Raw genomic sequence first — 17,920 nt, 5'->3', positions numbered from 1 at the left:
TAAACCCATCCCCGTGCCTTCTGAAGTTTGGGATAGCCAAAGCTGCTTTTTGTTTCTTGCAGCTGAGTCTTTCTTAACAGAGGTAGCATCCCGTTCCCTCTGCCAGAAATGCCTTTTTCTCCTTGTTCAAAACTCAGTCTCATCTCTTACTGAAGTCAAGCTGCCACCAGCCACCACAGGCTGTAATACATTTCTTACCAAAGCTTTTGTCCTTTGTGTAGGGATCTTTTTTTTTTTTTCCTTTTCGGCCCCTAGAATCTAGGATAGTGCCGGGTACATGGTGAGCGTTGTTCATCGCAGGCCCAGTGAATAAACAAATGGAGAGTGGAGATAGAGGTGGCCTTCAGAGATTTCAAAATACTGAGGAGTGAATTTGCGATAAGGAGCTGCTCATACTAATATCAAACGAAGTAGACAATCCAGCACAGAGATGGCTGAGATTATGAACAGACTATACATTCCTAGGAGGAAAAGGAAATGAACCTGACTCCCCCCAAATAGATATTTTTTGATACAAACTGGTTTGTGCAATGGCCTCCAAGTACACTACCAGGCAAGCTCTGCCAGAGGTCACTGAGCAGACAAGCGCACAGACCAAAATAAAATGCTCCAATCACATGGTTTATAGCAATATTTTATGTAATTGCCAAAACTTGGAAGCAACCAAGATGTCCTCCAGTAGTGAACGGTAAACTGTGGTACATCCAAAGGAGTATTATTTATTACTAAAAAGAAATGAACTATCAAGAAATGAACTATCAAGCCATGAAAAGACACAGAGAAAGCTTAAATGCATGTTACTAAGTGGAAGAAGCCAATCTGAAAAGGCTACAATACTGTATGATTCTAACTATATGATACTGTGGGAAAGGCAGAACTTCGGAGATGGGAAAAAGCTCAGTGATCATCAGTGGTGGAGATGGGGAGAGATGAACAGAACAGAGTGGCAAATCTGTCCCTTCTCTCAATATTGTTATAAACCCAAAACAGCTATAAAAAAGTAAAGTCTCAAAAACAAAATAACCAAACCTATATTCATCTTTGTTTACAGGCCTGAAGTAAGATAACAAAGAGGTGGATGGAAATGTCAGACACATGGTTTGGTTCGTTTCCTAGATGATTTCCTCTCATGAAGTGAGCGGCACTTCAGTGTCCAAGTGTTAAGATCCTCATTTTGCCTAATCAGGGGGCAGTCCACTGGTGGCCTCAGGGATTTAACATCTTCCCAGCTAAGTCAGACCTATGAATCCTCTACTACTGTGTCTCTTCAAAACGTCCAGTAATCCATTAAGGAAAATGCTTTAATTTTCTAGGTAAGAAAAGAGTATCATCAACGGCTAGTTTTAAGACCACCTTTGTCAGAAGATTAGCTAAGCGAGTTTTTTGGATGCCCTGAAACAGATGGGAAAATAAAAAAAGGAAACGTCATTTTCCTGTCCTTAAGTTACCTCTTAAACAAACCACTGCTTGGAAACAGAATAGTTACATGAAGTTTGGAAGCCTCTCTTTAACCTTCTTATGTACGTAGCCCTAAACTTAAGCATATGCTTTACGCATACATATTTTATTTTATATATCTAATTTTTAAGCTTGTCTTAACATACTTCCTGGTATGAAAATCTTTTTATATCTTTTGTTACCAAAACAAACAAAATCCGCATTAAAATTACTAGAACCACGTGAAAAAGCCAAAGTAATGCAGGTTTTTCATTCTTCCCTCACTTAGGAGAAAAATCTGAAAAACAATTCCTTTATCTACTTCTGGTAAAGAAATGCGTTCAAGATTTTGTATTATTTTAAGCTATAATATTTTGAGAAAGATCTTTATTTGCCTTACACAACAGTAAAAATTATATATTACACATTAACTTACTATATATTGCCATGATATATAATTAATAAAATAGTGCCTATCAAAAAGTTTTACCACTGTTTAAAAAAACAAAATCCTGAAAGTGATTTTTAAGCTGTACATTTTCTTCAAAAGAAGAAATTCCTAGCTTTTACTCAGAAAAAAAAAAAAGTACATTTGCAAGTTTTTCTCTTAGGAGAAATCTGGGGTTCACTGCATCACTCATATTTTCTTCCTTTTGCTCTTCTTTTTTCCTAACATTTCTACTGTTTTCCTCTTGGTTGACACCAGGCTGCTTCCTTTTGTTGGCTTATTACTGTCACCAGTTAAACCGCATTTCTTCGTGTCAGGTTTTAGCTGCCTTTCTTCCTCCTGGACTTCACGGCCAGATTCCTTTTTTTTCCTTTTGGACTGTTCTTGTTTACTTACTAAAATACAAGAGACATTGCATTTAAAGAATGTTTTTCCCTTTGAAATAAACACAAGCCCACAATAAAGTCAAGTCATCTGGATCTCCTCCACTTTAATGATTCAAAGACATAGCAAATTATTTAGTTTCTGTAAACGATCAATTTCATTTACCAGGAGATGGTTCTACAGCTGGAAGCAGGCTTCCTTTCGTGTCTGTCACTCTGTCCAGCCACACTCCAAGACATGTCAGCCTGGCGTTAGTGTTTACTTCACACAGCAAAGACGGGGAAACCCCCTGAAACAGGACCGGCAATTAGTGATAACTAACACAGAAGAATTTTAAATAATTACTTTCATTTTTCCATAAACATGTTACCTTAATTTAAAACTTACACTGTATTTTGAGTATAACATATACTGCCTAGAAGAAATGTATTATCTTGATTCATGATTGGTTTGACTAAGTCCTTCACGAGAGCCAATTTCTAAGAAGGGCTCCACTAAAGAAAGCGACCATTTTATCGTGGTCATTTCTGGGTTTAACAAAGAACCATGCACAAAGTAGGTACTCAACAAACCACATTCACAGAGAATGAAGAATAATAAACCAAGAATCTGTAAGAGGGAGACTACCAAAGGGAATTTAAATTTCCAATTATCTGTTTCAAAACTATTGTTAGTTCTACAACTGATCAAAAATTCCCCATTTTTTTTCCTTAGTAATGGCACTATGTTTATTTAACAAAATCTTACAGAGAACATCAATATACAAAAGAGAAGAAAGTCGTGCTTCTCTGATTTAAACAGCAGGAGTTCTGGAATCCTGCCAGCTCAGACTCACCAATACCAACTCCTGAGGCAGTGCTACAGAGCCCTAACTTTAAAACCATGAATGTCAATCATGCCTGGAAGAGATTTTGAAAGTTTAAAGATCTATGCCTTATGACCTTTAAAAAAAATTCCACCTCACTTAACTCAAAATTAATATTGACAGTAAGACTCCCATTCAGTGTATTTACATTGTGCTGAGACACTGACCTTGTTCTCTTTGAGCTTCCACATTTTGATGAAACCATCACTCGATGCTGTAACAATAATATGACGCTCTGGAGTTTCAAAACTGAACACGTCTTTTACCCTAGGATAGAAATAGTAACACCATAAAAGACCCTTTCTTCCAGATAGCATGATACCACTAGAAAGCTTCTATGCACAGTCTCTTGACTTCTCAATGCTTCAAGTATTTCCGAACTGCTCAGTGAACGGTGCCTAAAATTTAACATGCTTCACGCTCCCATGAGTTGGTGAGTCATTTTCAGGGTCTAAATTCCAAGATAAAATTGACTGTCAATGATACCTTAAGAAAAAGTTGAAAAGATGGTGACAGATAACTATAAATCATCAGATTATCATAAAGGAAATAAAGATACTTAAAGCCCCTCACCTCAGGAAACTACAAGGTCAGTACCGAGAGAAAAGACAACAGAGATGACCCGAGGCCTCCTCCTCTGCATCTGTTTTTCTTGTCCTCAGTGCCGCCACCCATAGTCTAAGCTACTATCATTTTCCTTCTGGACTACGGAGTAAACTAATCGGCCTCGCTGCTTCCATTTTTGCCCCCTAACAATTTTTTAAAAATCAAACCATGTTACTCCCAGTCTTAAAATTCTACAAAGCTTGGATCTGCTTTAAAATAACACGGGAGAGGGAGGAAGTGGTGGGACATAGATAAACCAATATCTACAAAGGCACTTAGTATAAAATTCAAACTCCTCACCATGACTTGCAAGGCCATGCACTATTTGGCTCACTCTGACCCAGTCACATGGGTCTTCTAGCTGTTCCTAAAATACACCAAGTTCTTTCCTCCCTCAGGGCCACTGTGCCTACAGTTCTCTCCTCTTTTTAGAAATAGCTCCTTTATCCCTAAGGTCTCTCTTAACTCCCCCTTCCCTGATCAACCTATCTAAATAAGTTACCCGTGTTATTCCCAAATCGTAATACCCATGTCCTTCCTGTTACAATTACCTGCTTGTTTATCGTCTCTCTGTTGCCCCACTATACGAGCCAGGAGAGTGCAAGCTCTTGTTGCAGTATTTCATTATGGATGCTCAGCGAATACTTGTTAAATGAATGAATGGCCAAATTTCGTGAGCGCTATACGGCCTTGAAGCATATGTTCATTTCTCAATACAGGGGAAAACTAGGGCCTGTCTAATTATTGCAGTATTCTGAGTATTTACAAAGAGAGATTTCTTAAAGCTGAACTATTATTTAGAAAATAAAAACTAAGAGTTGTCTGAAACATAAAAGAATATGCAAATAAAACACATTAACGTATAACCATCCATAATCGACTTTTTCAAAATTACAGATGGAAACCGCAGAGGCAGGGTCAGACAGAACTGGGTTGACTCCCAGCTCCAACACCTAACAGGGGGGTAATCTTGGTCCAGTTACTTAACCGTTTACTCTGAGACTCACATTTACCCCCAGAGACACAGTGAGCAAGAGATAACAAACTGGCACAAGACAGAGGTCAATATGTCATTTATTTCTCCTGCAGGAAAAAAAAAATAGCATAGAAAGGCGCTAGAAGTGGACAAGGAGAATAAAGTGAAAGGACAAGAGTGGTCAGGGGCAGAGCTCAAGATGATTTAATTGTTTTTCCCTGCTGAAGCATGGATTGAGGATTTCAGGCCTCAAGTCTAATGAAATTATTGGGAAAATAAATTCCTTGTGCAAGTGACTAGTCCTGATGACAACTTCACCACTTCCGTATCACTCAGGCCAAGACAACAACATGCCCACTATCCTCTTAGGTTCCAGAAATCATATATATGTAGATATGTCTATGTCTGCGGTCGTTCATAAAAAACATACACCCTGCTTTATGAAGCTACTGCATTTATAAGAGATTCTACACGTACATGCACACAGAGATTAGTGAAAAAAATACCTGTTTTCATGAGCTTTGAATTCAGAGAGGCACATTAGTGAATCACAGTCAAAAAATCTTACGACCTCCTCATCTCCAGCCACTGCAAGGACAGATTCCTAGGAGAGGAAAAACAGAATACTATCCAGAATGTCATCAACAGATTCCTAGGAGAGCAAAAACAGAATACCATCCAGAATGTCATCGACATACTATCCAGAATGTCATCAACAATGACATCAACAATGTCATCAACAATATCACCACACATACTAAACTCCCATCACTGATTTCCGATCACTTACTGAAAGAAACGTAACAGAAGATACTCTCTTTTCATTTGTGATGGTGCCACTGACGGATGCAGTGTCAAGCTGATAGACATCTATTTTGTTCAGAATGACAACTACGTATTTCTCTCCTCTTGGGGACCATTCCACTATGTGAGCATCTGTAAGTTAAAAGCACAAAGCTGTTGTATTTCATGAATAAAAAAAGAAATTGATCAGGGTCATAATAAAAATAGCAAATATTTACACTGCATTTTCACATCCACTATCCCATTCAATCTTCACAACAAACTTATAACACGTATTTTGTGAGTTAAATTGTAGACAATGAACTGGTTCCAAGACTCATTAAGGTCATACAGCTGGAAGGCGGCAGAGCCACACCAAGAATCCCCATCTAAAGTGGGAAAAGAAATTAACCTAACGCATTTGCTCTCAGAGGGAACCACCACCACGCACAAAGATAAATGTATATGTACATGCTCACAAGAATGTGTGTATATACATTCACGTCCCATCAAATTTTCAAATACATTTCAAACAAAAATACTCACTTTGTTTTATGTTTTTTATGAATGCCGATCTTCCTTCCACAAGATTCCATGTTCTGCAAAACAGGAAGCTCATTTACGGCATGATCACCAACTCTGACCAGGTATAAAGGTAAGTTTAAGGAAGATTCAAATGAAAATTTACTAACTACTTGGCTATTCAGAAGAACTGCCTTCTTTCTTACAGCACCACGTGAAGTATTATCAAGCAAGATTAAAACTCGCTCTGTTCCCACAGCCCTTTCCTATGTATGCTGAGTCCACTGTATTTTCAAAAGGTTTCACCCCCTAAAACTCTTCTTTTTAGGATCACCCTCTACTTCACAGCTTACAACTGCAATGTAACTTGCATGTTTGAATATAGAGCTTGTCGTTTTTTTTCCATTATGAAAAGGTTCACTAGCTTTCAACCTCTCCCTTGTGTCAAAATATCATCAAATGGCTGACAACGTGAGACAATACAGAAACAGAATCTAATTACTATAGTAAAAGATGTCCCAGGGGTGGGTTCTTGTTATACTTGGAGAACGAAGACCACAGCTTAGTAAAGGTGCTCTTGGGCCTTAATGACTTACCTTAATGTCTTATCTGTACCCACAGACAGGGCCAACTTGCCAGACGGGTGAATGGAAAGGAAGGTCACATGTCCTCTAAAAGGAAACTGACAGTTAGTCCCCAACCTGACTGGCACCTGGAGACCGATGGGGAAGTCTGGACTCACTTGTGAGCTTTAATCGACTTCAGGCACTCCCATTTCTTTGCATCCCAGACACAAATGAGGCCGTCCTCTGCCCCGCTGATTAAGTGCCTGTTGCCGTGGAATTTCAGGCAAGTTATTGTGCCTGTGGAAAAACCAAGACAGGCAGAACTAACGTTCATTCTGAGTGCAAACTCCATTGCTGGCTTGAAGGCTATGCTGCAGTAAGAAAACATCCAATATCTTATATTACTGAAACATGCCTTGAAGTGTTGGGTGAAGAAATTAATTTGTTTTTCATCTAAGATCATACAGTCTCAAGCCTATGTAAATATTTTCAGCAAAGCGTTTCTCTAGTTGTAGATACAGGTTTGAACTAATCAGTTCACCTTCTTGCTTTACATCCCCATAATCATAAATTTTGGAGATGGCTGGCTAGGATAGTTTGAGCAGAAGTCAAACAAAACTAACCAGCTAATCTGGGGATCAAACCAAGACGCACAGCCATACGACTTCTACTTTCCAAACAGTGAATTCGCTACCCAACCACCCATAATGCAGTTATTATGCCTCAGAGCTGCTTTTGATTTGACTTCTACACAGTTCTTATTCACTGTCATAAGAATTTATTACAATTTCATAAAACAATACACTAATTATGTCTTCTGTATTCTCCTTCCATGGTTAACAAATCTTCCTACATCTTTTTAACTTCTTTACAAAACATTGCACTCCCTTCCACTCAAACTGAAGCCTGGATCGCCCATGAATTTCCCCTACAGCGCTCCTCAAATATTAAAAGGCTGGAGCGAGGTGAGGTGATGGAAGAACCCAGTACTCAATCCCTCAAATCAGTCCTCAAGTAAGATTCCTTATCCTTTAAAGTCTGTGTCACCCAGCTTAATTGCCCTAGAGTTGAGGAGTCAGCAAACCACTGCCTGCCGGCCAGATCTGGCTGGCGGCCTGGTTTTGTAAATGCAGCTTTACTGGAATACAGCCAGGCTCACTCAGTCACAAAATGTCTACGGGTGCTTTGGCACGGCCAAAGTGAGCAGTCGTAACAGAGACTGTACAGCCGCAAGGCCTAAGTATTTACTATTTTGTCCTTCTCAGAATAAGAGTGTGAACCCCTGTGTCGTTACTGTCCATCTGCACACCTCCTGGTCAATCCCTTACACTGCCCTTTATATTGAAAGAGCCAGAGATCTGTGAGGAATAATTCTGCACCCCCAAAAAGCACTAATAGTATGTGGGCTTATGGACTCCCTTCTCCTCAAAGTGGGAAACTTCAGCCACTTTGCCCATGTTTTCCTCCTTCCCTACTTCTCATTTTGGGAATTTTGCTTTCCCACATCTCCTACTCCTTCTTTCCACGACTCCATTTGTTCCCTGGAAAAGAGCTTATCTATTACCAACTGTTAGAAAAACAGGATTTGCACCAGGAATGAAGGAAATCAGGAACCCTATTTCATTCATCCCCTATCCAAACTCTAAGTCCCTTCTTGTTGAACACCTGTACCAATGGGTTTGGACAGACTAGACTTGTTTAACTTATTTCCTCCAAGCCTAAGGGAGAGAGGAGCCTTCCTTGTATGAACTGGGATTAGGAGACAGACAGGAAAAGGAACGTACGTTGAAATCACTCAGAGCCGAGCTTCTGAAAACGAGACACCTGTCGAAGTAGCTAAGGACCATCTAATATAAGAAAGACGTTGATCACTCTAAATTTACTGCTAGAAGCCAATGCTTGGTGTGGAACTTCTGTAATATATGAAAGATAGTGTAAGAAAAAGGGTACCTGTCTTTATCTGCCTTTCACTGCAGGAAGCTAACTTGCTTGGCTGAGTTTCCTCAAACTAAGTATGTATTTAAGTGATTCTACTGCCTTAAGTTCTTTCTTCCTTTCCCTTTTCCTTCTGGAACACATGTGAAACCCCTCCTTCTCTGTCCCCTGGGAAAATGCAGTGAAAACAGCACATGATGTTCAATACCAGGGAAAAAAATTACCTGTTCAGTCTTTCTGTCCCTCGGTCCTCCCATTACCCCGGTCAACTGCACCATTGGCGTGGAACACACAACTGTGGCTTGCAGATCAGCCCCCCGACCTCCTCGATGCCAGTAACCTTTGCCTCCTCTGTATTTCGTCCCTCACCCCTACAGCCCGGACACTGTTACCACCGAGAGCTTTTCCACATTAACTCTACTCTCTGACCACAGCCTCACATCGTCCCAGCCCTTCTTCCACTCACAATCCACCTGCTTTTTTTTACTCTGGAGATCTGCAGACCCTTGACACCCTATCTTCTCTAGGCTGACAACTTATTCTTTCTCCGAAACCCTCAATTCCCTTGTAAATCGATCCTTCTCTTGCACGCGTCAAGTAACCGTCCTCTCTCTCCAGAAATGTCTGTGGCTTACTGCAAACACATGCTAGTCCATCCACAGCCTCCAACTTCAGTCAGGCAGGCCCTCGTCAGGCCTCTACTTGTTCCTGGCACCTCTCCAGGAGAGGCATCCAAACCACGAACACCCTCCTCAGCGCTGCTGCCTCCTTCTCATTCAACCCCCAACCTCCTCCACGCAAGGGCCCCCGAGATCTGGCCCCAACTACTTCTCCAGCCACTCCCACCTCCATTCCAATCCTCTCATAATAGCGAGCCCCTTACAGCTCCCCAGACACAGCAGTGGTTAAAAATACAGGCTCTACGGGCTTCCCTGGTGGTTCCGTGGTTAAGAATCTGCCTTCCAATGCAGGGGACGCAAGTTTGATCCCTGGTCGGGGAACTAAGATCCCACGTGCCACAGGGCAACTAAGGTCACACGCTGCAACACAACTAGAGAGCCCGCGGGCTGCAACTACAGAACCTATGCACCCTGGCGCCTGTGCACCACAACTAGACAGAAGCCCATGCGCCGCAATGAAAGGTCCCACATGCCGCAACAAAGATCCCGTGTGCCGCAACTAAGACCCGACGCAGCCAAATAATAAATAAATAAATAAATATTTTTTAAAAAAACAAAAAACAAAAAACGGGCTCTAGACCTAGGGTTAAGTTCCAGTTCCAGTGTTTTGTGACCCTGGGCGAGCCATGGAACATCTCTGAGCCTAGGCTTTCTCTTCTGCGAACTGACAATACAACTATACCTTCCTGGCATACCGCTGGGTACCTGATGGCCCTCAATAAAGTCGGCTCTTCACATGATGCTACCACTTGTGCTCGTCACATTGCCTACTCTGCCTGGAATGTCCTTTTCTCTACCTTGCAAGTTTCACCTAGCCAACAACTGATACTTTTCTTATAAAATTATGCAGGTGTCACTTTAAGGAAGTTTTCAATGAAAACTCGCTTCCTCCTCCTTGCCCTCTAGACTGGGTTAAGTGCCTCCCTTCTGTCCCAATACAGACTGTGAGTAACTTAAGGACAAAGAACCACATTTTTTCCATTTCTATATTTCCTAGCACAGAATCTGCTACGTATCAGACACTTAATGAATTGTTCATCTGAAGTCAAACTGTAAAGTAATAATACCTCAACATTATTGTCTTGAAGAATACAATGTTCTTACCATTGTGATGCACTAGAGCCCCATGGTCTATCTTCTTTTTCATGTCATAAATGTGAATGGTTTCATCTTTGCTCCCAGTGACTACAAAACGGCTACTGACAGCCACTGCTGACAAGGAGGCAGTGTGGGCGTGGTGAGTGAAGTCGGCCACAGGAGTCCATTTCTGCTGAAGAGTGATACATACAGTCAGTGCCATGCCACGATCGTATCGTAGTTCTCTATAAAGAGATAAGTGGTTTCGCGATCTATGAAAACTCTCAACAGATCCTACAAATGGAGAAAAGACTATGCAATGAAAGGGAGATTCACACAAACAATCTGAGAATTGAATAAGGAAGGTAAAGCACGAGATGGGAAGGCATCGCTGAGTATCAAAACAATTATGAAGACTGGGCTACAGGGACTTTAAGGTCCCATCCAAATCCTTAACTCCTTAATATATTTACTTAGATGTGACACTTTCATACCATTCATTCACTCAAATGTCCAAATCTTGATTTGAATGTATTCACTCAAATACTGAATAACTACTATGTGCTTGGCACCGTTTTAGGCAGTGGATACAGAGCAGTGAACAAAAGAAACAAAAGTCCTTATCCTAAGGGAGTTGCCATTCCTGTGGGAAGGACAGACAAGACACAATATGATGTCACAGAGATAAGTATCAATATAACAACGCCTACAAAGAAAAATGAACAGGATTTGCATTAATACCAACATAAGCCCTAGAGAATGACCAATGATGAGGTCTTGAGAACTCTATGCTTGCTGCCATGAAACTTCTGGATTGGGTAAGTGTGACTGGTTGAGTGTGAAGGATGACGGCTGAATACACACACACATACCCCACAAATTAAGGGAGGTGCATCAAGAAGTATTAGCAAAACAAGTAAACCAACAAAGAAAAAAAAATCACCAAACATGTTTGAACACACTTAGGATGTGTTATTGCAAATTAATTCCTAAAAACGACAGCAGGATAGCCCTTCCATCAATCAGGACCCAGGGGGCCTCTCTTGAGTAAAGGTACAACATTCCTGAAGAGCTGCTATGGCCATAAATCAAAGAACAACCTTTGCTTGTGCATATTACAGAAGGAAGGCTGGTTATCCGGAATATTGCCTGACTAGGTTTAGAAGCAGTACTGGGTAATGGTTAAGTGCTTCAAGCATCAGAGACACCTGGGAATTTGAGTCCGAGGTCTGCCACTTATTAGCTCTGTGGCCTTGAACAAGTCGCTTAACCTATCTCAACTTCTGGTTCCTCATCTGTAAAATGGGAATAACTGTATCTGCCTCAGAGGGGTGCTGTGAGGACTACTCTGTGTCTGGAACATGGAACGCAACGTAATTACAGAAAGAACACAATCAGTAGCATCATCTTTGAGTATTCAAAACACGTACCTTTCAGCCAAAGGCAGATTAACCACCAGAGTAGAAAACAAAATAAACAAAAACAATCAGTCAAGTCATATACTTCCAATTTTCTAGTTAATTCAAGACTGACACTTTGACTTGTTCATAAACAAGTACTCAATGAAACAGGTTTCTGGGAAATACCTAGGACTGCTTAGGGGAAAAAAAACAGCACAGGACTAAAAGTTAAGGGATCTTGCTTCTAGTCCTGGGTATGTCCTATCTGCTTCACTACTGCTAATTTACTTAACCTTTTAACGCACACACCCAGTAAAATTCTTACATTTTGTTGTAATTTTTCTGCACGTGTTTGCCTCCCTCATCCTCTCCTCCTTATGTCGGGAAGATCTCCAGTGCAGGATCCATGCCTTTGGCTTCTTTGCACCTTCACTGCAGGTACTGGCCTCACCGTAAGGGCCCAATAATGAACTGGTGTCACTTTATCTGTGAGGAGTTTTTCCGGATTTAGCTCAAATATTTTGTAAAATACCGGAACATAAATTCAGTGAAAGAGCGAACTGTTCTTTCATTAAACCCTGAACACCTCACGGGTTGTCAACTTGGATTCATAATCTACGGCCCACTGGCCCGTTTGCAGAAATGCCAGCTTCCTTCGTGCACAGTAGTCGGAATGTTTACTACGAAAGACAGGCATCGTCTCGTTGTATGAAATGCCTTTTCCGTGTTTTAAAAGGCTAACGTGTATTTTAAGTCTCCTGAGCTTCGTCACCGAATCCCTAAGAAATCAGACGGCGCGCTCCCTTGCTGCGCTGTGGGAACCAGACCCGACGGTGCCCGCCCCACCCGCGGCGGCCCCTCCCCGCGCGGGCTCTCACCTCCTGGTCGCCGCTCGCCTTGGGCTCCACGTGTACAGCGAACCCAAAAAGTACCTGCTCGTAGCATCCAGCTACCAGCTCCATGCAGGCAGGCTCAGCGCAGACCGGTAGTGACGAAAGCGGATGCAAGGGGGAGGAAGGGGTCCTTCCTGCGTCGGCGCTCAAGTTTACGTCAAGACCGCGGGGCTGCCTTTTAGGCGCCTGCATCCGTGGGAGGGATTTCAGGGCTAGAAGATCACGCGGAATTTCCAAGAAGGGAATAATGAAGGACGCCCCATGACGAGATTCTCATTTCAAGGAGAAAAACAAACAAACAAACCTGGGGACTAGAGGGCATATTCTAGGGAGCCTTGAGCTAGGCGCTTCTGAGGCGAGTGGGCGGGACATCCTCTGCGGAAGCCCCTCGTTTCCGGTACGTCTACGGAAGGGGCGGGGCAGCCTCCGGCCTGGGCGGAAGGCGTAGAGAAGGCTCGGTGTTTCCGCGCTGTTGGTCAACGTGGACCCGTGTCTGTAGTGGGCGGTGATAGCGGGACAGGAGTTAGGTCTCCTTGTTGTGCAGGAAGTCGAGGAATAAACTTTTTTCGCTCACATTCTCTGTAACGGAGCAAGGAGGGGTGGCATTTAGGGTTCGCCGTTATCAGAGGAGTCCGATTCCTTCGTTCCCGCGCGGGCCCGATAATCTCGTCCTGTACACCTTTCCTTGCAGCTCGGTTATGGATTGTCGAACTCTGGGGGCAAATTGGCCAACGTTGTGGCACATCCTGGGGACGGAGGAGGACCCTTTACTTGAGGGGAGTAAAGACATTACTTGAGGACGAACGGTATATAGTCATCCTTGGTCAGGTTCTACAAAGAAATCTCATTTATTTCCGTTTCACCACCTCCCCCAGGTTAGGTGCAGAGTCAAACGTGAATAAAAGCAAAGCCCTAATTGGGTTTGAGATTTTCACGAGATAACGGAGATTCAGAGATGTGTTAGGACAGCTTCGCACAGACTTAACAATAGAGTAAATCTTGGAGCGTAAAAATAGTCTCGTGAACGCCCTAGCGGGTGGATATGACGGATGGGAGGTTGACACACAGGTTGGTGTCGACCCTTAAACCCCCATATGGATTGTAACACATCCTATAGCTCTTAGACCCTCTTGTCTTTGAGGACATTTGTTCACCGGTGTTCTGAATCGCCAGTCCGTGTTTTACTCAGGGTTGTTTTAATTGATGCTGGTTTGGATACCGTAGAAATGATTTCATTTTGGTTGCTTTGGTTGTCACTGCAGCACAAGGGAAGCCTTGTCTTCTGTGTGCTTTGGCGACTCCATGTGTAAGGACTCCTCAGGCACTGAAATGCTGAAGTCCAGTTCATTCTCAGCCTCTTGAAAACCAGTTTCACTGTTTGACAATAGAGGCACCCATGAGGGAGAGTGCGGGCTGGGTCCCAGACCACCGCAATGACGTGTCACACGAGTTCTTTGTTTTCCCAGTGTATATAAAACTTAGGTTTGTATTATACTGGGGTCTATTAAGTGTGCAATACCATTATGTCTTAAAAATGCACATTCCTTAATTTAAAAACACTTTATTGCTGAAAAGTGCTAACCATCATTTGAGGCTCCGGCAAGTCCTAGTAGTAATAGCAAAGATCACTGATTACCGCACAAAATAGAATAATAATGAACAAGTTTGAAATATTGTGAGAATTACCAAAATGTGACACACACAAACGAAGGAATCAAATGCTGTTGGGAAAATGGTGCTGATAGACTTGCTCCATGCAGGCTTGCCACAAACCTCGATTTGTTTTTTTTTTTTTAAAAAGCAATATCTGTAAAGAACAATAAAGCGAAGTGCAAAAAACGAAGTATGCCTGTAATTCCTTCCCTTTGGGCTAGTTATCTCATTACGTTACCAAAACACACAAGTTGTTTTACTATTTATTTTCCTATTTACTGCTTGTTAGTTCTTCTGGTGGTTCTTCCACCAGAGAACCACTAAGGTCAGAGGAATGTGAATTGCTGGAGTGGTTGTCCCCTGGGCATGGGACAAAGAATGAGTAAGCAGGGGCTTCCCTGGCGCAGTGGTTAAGAATCCGCCTGCCAATACAGGAGACACGGGTTCGAGCCCTGGTCCGGGAAGATCCCACATGCCGCGGAGCAACTAACCCCGTGCACCACAACTACTGAAGCCCATGCACCTAGAGCCTGCAAGCCACAACTACTGAAGCCTATGTGCCTAGAGCCCGTGCTCCACAAGAAGAGAAGCCACCGCAATGAGAAGGCCACGCACCGCAATGAAGAGTAGCCCCCGGGCTTCCCGGTGGCGCAGTGGTTGAGGGTCCGCCTGCAGATGCAGGGGACGCGGGTTCGTGCCCCGGTTCGGGAGGATCCCACATGCCGCGGGGCAGCTGGGCCCGTGAGCCATGGCCTCTGGGCCTGTGCGTCCGGAGCCTGGGCTCAATTTTTTTTTTTAAAGGAGTAAGCAGGACATTTCTTGAAGTCTCGTATTTTGTCTTTAAATGTGTGACTTTTTACATATCTTTATTTTAATAGGAAGTCAGTCTCTCATTGAAAAGGAAAAAAAAACCCAACTTTTTTCTGAAACTGTGTTTCAAAATCATGTGCTTTATGTATTTTGTTGCTTCTGAAATCCCCCTGGTGCCCTGCCTCATTACCCCAGCGAAGTCTCAACTGCTGTTTGAGAAGAATTAATTCTCATTTGAAATTAATTTTAATGTATCACGATAACAGGATAATTGCTACGGTCAGCATCTTTTGCCAGATTGTCACATTTTATTTTTTTTTAATTAATTTTTATTGGAGTATAGTTGAGTATCTGTCACATTTTAGACAAGAAACTTGTGGGTTTTGCTCCAACTAGGATTCTTTTAGAATCTAGTTGGTTCTAGAATGAAAACCATAATGCAAGCGACATAAACATAACTCAAAATGGTTTACTCCTTTTCTTTCTTTGTTTACTGTTAAAAATTAGTGAAACCAATCATAGAGCTTAGAAGACCTTAGAGCATCTAGTCAAGGGGTTCCTAATCTGGGGGAATTCATGGATAAATTTTTGGGCCTCTGAATGCCCTGAAATTATATGCAAAATTATGTATGTACATTTATGGAGGACAGCATTGATAAAATTTTATTACATTTTCAGAAAGATTAGTGCCTCTAAAGCTAAAATACTCTAATCCAATCTGAGGTTATAAATGCTGAAGTAGGTCCAGGACTCTTTCCACACACCTAGGTAACAGTAGACCCTGGTGTTGCTGCTGCCTTTTACATTTCCTTGGGCTCAAACGTTCTCTTTAACGGAGAAGAAAAGTAGTTTTTCATTGTCTAAAGAGAAGCACACAATACAATATCATATATCTGCTCAACTGGATTCAAACTGAGCATACTTCCTGCCAAACCTCCTGTTCTCTTTCCAAACTCAGGACGTAAAAAGCCATTCAATCTCATTCTTGTGAAAACAGCCGTTGCCAAGAAACAACCAACACTCCAGGGATCATTAACTCTAAAGCGCAACAGGATTTCTAGTTTTGCATTTAAATTATTGATAGAAAAGCTTCTTACACTTGAGCCATGCATTGATTTATTCATTCACTCAAGAAATATTTATTGAGTACCTGGCTTTGGTTCGCTAAAGAAAAAAGAGCCAGTTTTCCTTTGGGGGTGAGGGGGTGAGGGTGGTGATAAAGTGGATATACTGAGCTAAAAGCAAGATACAGTGCAGAGAACTCGGCCCTGTTAGAAATATCATGTGCGTCTAACATTCCCTCTTAGTTACCTTCTCTTCACAGTGTGACAGGTAGCAAGTCTGTTAAATTTGGGGACTCTACCGAGCTTGCCTGTGCTTGTATTCTCAGAAGATTTTGGTCTCCTCTGCGCGTGGAGCAGAGTAGGCTGCTTCCCCTGGACACCAGCCTGATAGAAATTTGCTTCACCTGCTTCATGGGAATAATCCCCGTGAGCTTTGAGAGGTTTGCACTTGTGGCTGAGATCAAGGAAAGATTTGTGAACTCTTCCTTGTCACCATCACCTAAAAATCACCTGAATGTCCATCTTCATCTCTGGAGCCTTGCTCATGGCCTTCGGTGCCCCGGCTCCTGCCGCCTTCCTGGGTGGGTTCAACATGCCCTGTTGACGTCCCCTACAACCCCAGCCTCCTTACCACCTTGTCTGAAGGTTCAACTCCCACATTCCTTTCCAACTACAGCCCCACCCCTCTCACTCATTCATAGCCAAAATTCCGATTTTCTTTCCAAAAAAAATAAAGTCAGTCCTAAAATAAGAGGACCAGAAAAAGATATTCACGTTTTTATGAAAGAATCTTAACTGATATGTTGAATTTGATTTCTAAGCTGCTCCAGTATTTAAGAATTTGTCTTTTTCTAAAAAATACAACAAACTGATGAATATAACAAAAAAAAGAAGCAGACTCACAGATAGAGAGAACAAACCAGTGGTTACTAGTTGGGGGGGGAGGGTACAAACTATGGGGTGTAAGACAGGCTCAAGAATGTATTGTACAACACAGGGAATCATCTAGCCAATATTGTGTAATAACTGTAAATGGAAAATAACCTTTAAAAGTTGGATAAAAAATTTTGAAAGAAAACAGAAACAAAATAGTTTTTTAAAAAAGGAATTGTTTTTAACCTTATATAACTTAACAACAATAGTGGCTTAAACAAGACATTTATTTAGTTTTTTGGCCACGCCGTGCAGCATGCAAGACCTTAGGTCCTGTAACCAGGGATGGAACCTGTGCCCCCTGCATTGGGACGGCAGAGTCTTAACCACTGGGCCGCCAGGGAAGTCCCAAGATACTTGTTTCTTAAGTGAAAGGCATCTGGAGGTAGGTTGGTCTAGTGCTGGTGCAGGGACCCCAGTCATCAGGGACCCAGATCTGTTCTCTCTTTAAGATCCTGTGTTTTGGGAATTCCCTGCGGTCCAGTGGTTAGGACTCAGCGCTTTCACTGCCAAGCACCCGGTTTCAATCCCAGGCTGGGGAACTAAGATCCTGAAAGCCGTGCAGCCAATTGAAAAAACAAAAGATCCTGTGTTTGGTTGTGTGACTTCTTCCTTCGTATCACCTCATAGGCCAAGAGAGGTGCAGTTATTTTGTCTTCAGCCATCACATCCGTAATCTCAACACTAGGCCTGGGGGAAGGGTGGAGGACAGAAAGGCCTCCTTCCAGCTAAGCAAACTCCCTCTGCCTATGCTGTCCTCAATCCCCTTGTGATAGTTCGATTTACATTTTATTAGCCAGACTTTGGCCACCTGGACACGAGGCCTGTTGCTACCTCCAAATAAAATCAGGGTTCTGTTATTTTTTTTTAATTAATTAATTTATTTTT

The 17,920-nt window shown here is 42.3% G+C and overlaps 1 protein-coding gene across 2 annotated transcripts; it reads right to left on the bottom strand.

The window, feature by feature from the left end:
• Positions 1–1,784: 1,784 nt before the first annotated feature.
• PAK1IP1 (PAK1 interacting protein 1) lies at positions 1,785–12,681 on the bottom strand. Of its 2 annotated transcripts, none has more exons than XM_067751983.1 (10): positions 12,558–12,681; positions 10,307–10,469; positions 6,764–6,884; positions 6,618–6,692; positions 6,046–6,098; positions 5,507–5,652; positions 5,223–5,320; positions 3,302–3,401; positions 2,435–2,558; positions 1,785–2,280 (listed from the first exon to the last, which is right to left on the bottom strand). In XM_067751983.1, exons 1-10 carry the CDS (start codon positions 12,639–12,641, stop codon positions 2,075–2,077), a joined length of 1,170 nt encoding a protein of 389 aa, XP_067608084.1. In that variant the 5' UTR covers positions 12,642–12,681; the 3' UTR covers positions 1,785–2,074. The 2 variants fall into 2 exon arrangements, with proteins under 2 accessions (XP_067608084.1, XP_067608083.1); XM_067751982.1 differs by having other exon boundaries at positions 10,307–10,472; positions 12,558–12,679.
• Between the last annotated feature and the right edge of the window lie 5,239 nt (positions 12,682–17,920).

Source organism: Pseudorca crassidens, chromosome 10 (genome assembly GCF_039906515.1).
Source record: "Pseudorca crassidens isolate mPseCra1 chromosome 10, mPseCra1.hap1, whole genome shotgun sequence".
NCBI lineage: Eukaryota > Metazoa > Chordata > Mammalia > Artiodactyla > Delphinidae > Pseudorca > Pseudorca crassidens.
Note: the sequence above shows the minus strand (reverse complement) of the source record. Positions and strands in the feature narration are given on the sequence as shown.

Coding starts and splice junctions, on each gene's coding strand:
- PAK1IP1 (XM_067751982.1), bottom strand. CDS start 12,641: ATGGAGCTGGTAGCTGGATGCTACGAGCAGGTACTTTTTGGGTTCGCT. Junction 6,693..6,763: donor AAGTCGATTAAAGCTCACAA/GTGAGTCCAGAC, acceptor GTTTCCTTTTAG/AGGACATGTGACCTTCCTTT. Junction 5,321..5,506: donor CTTCTGTTACGTTTCTTTCA/GTAAGTGATCGG, acceptor TTCCTCTCCTAG/GAATCTGTCCTTGCAGTGGC.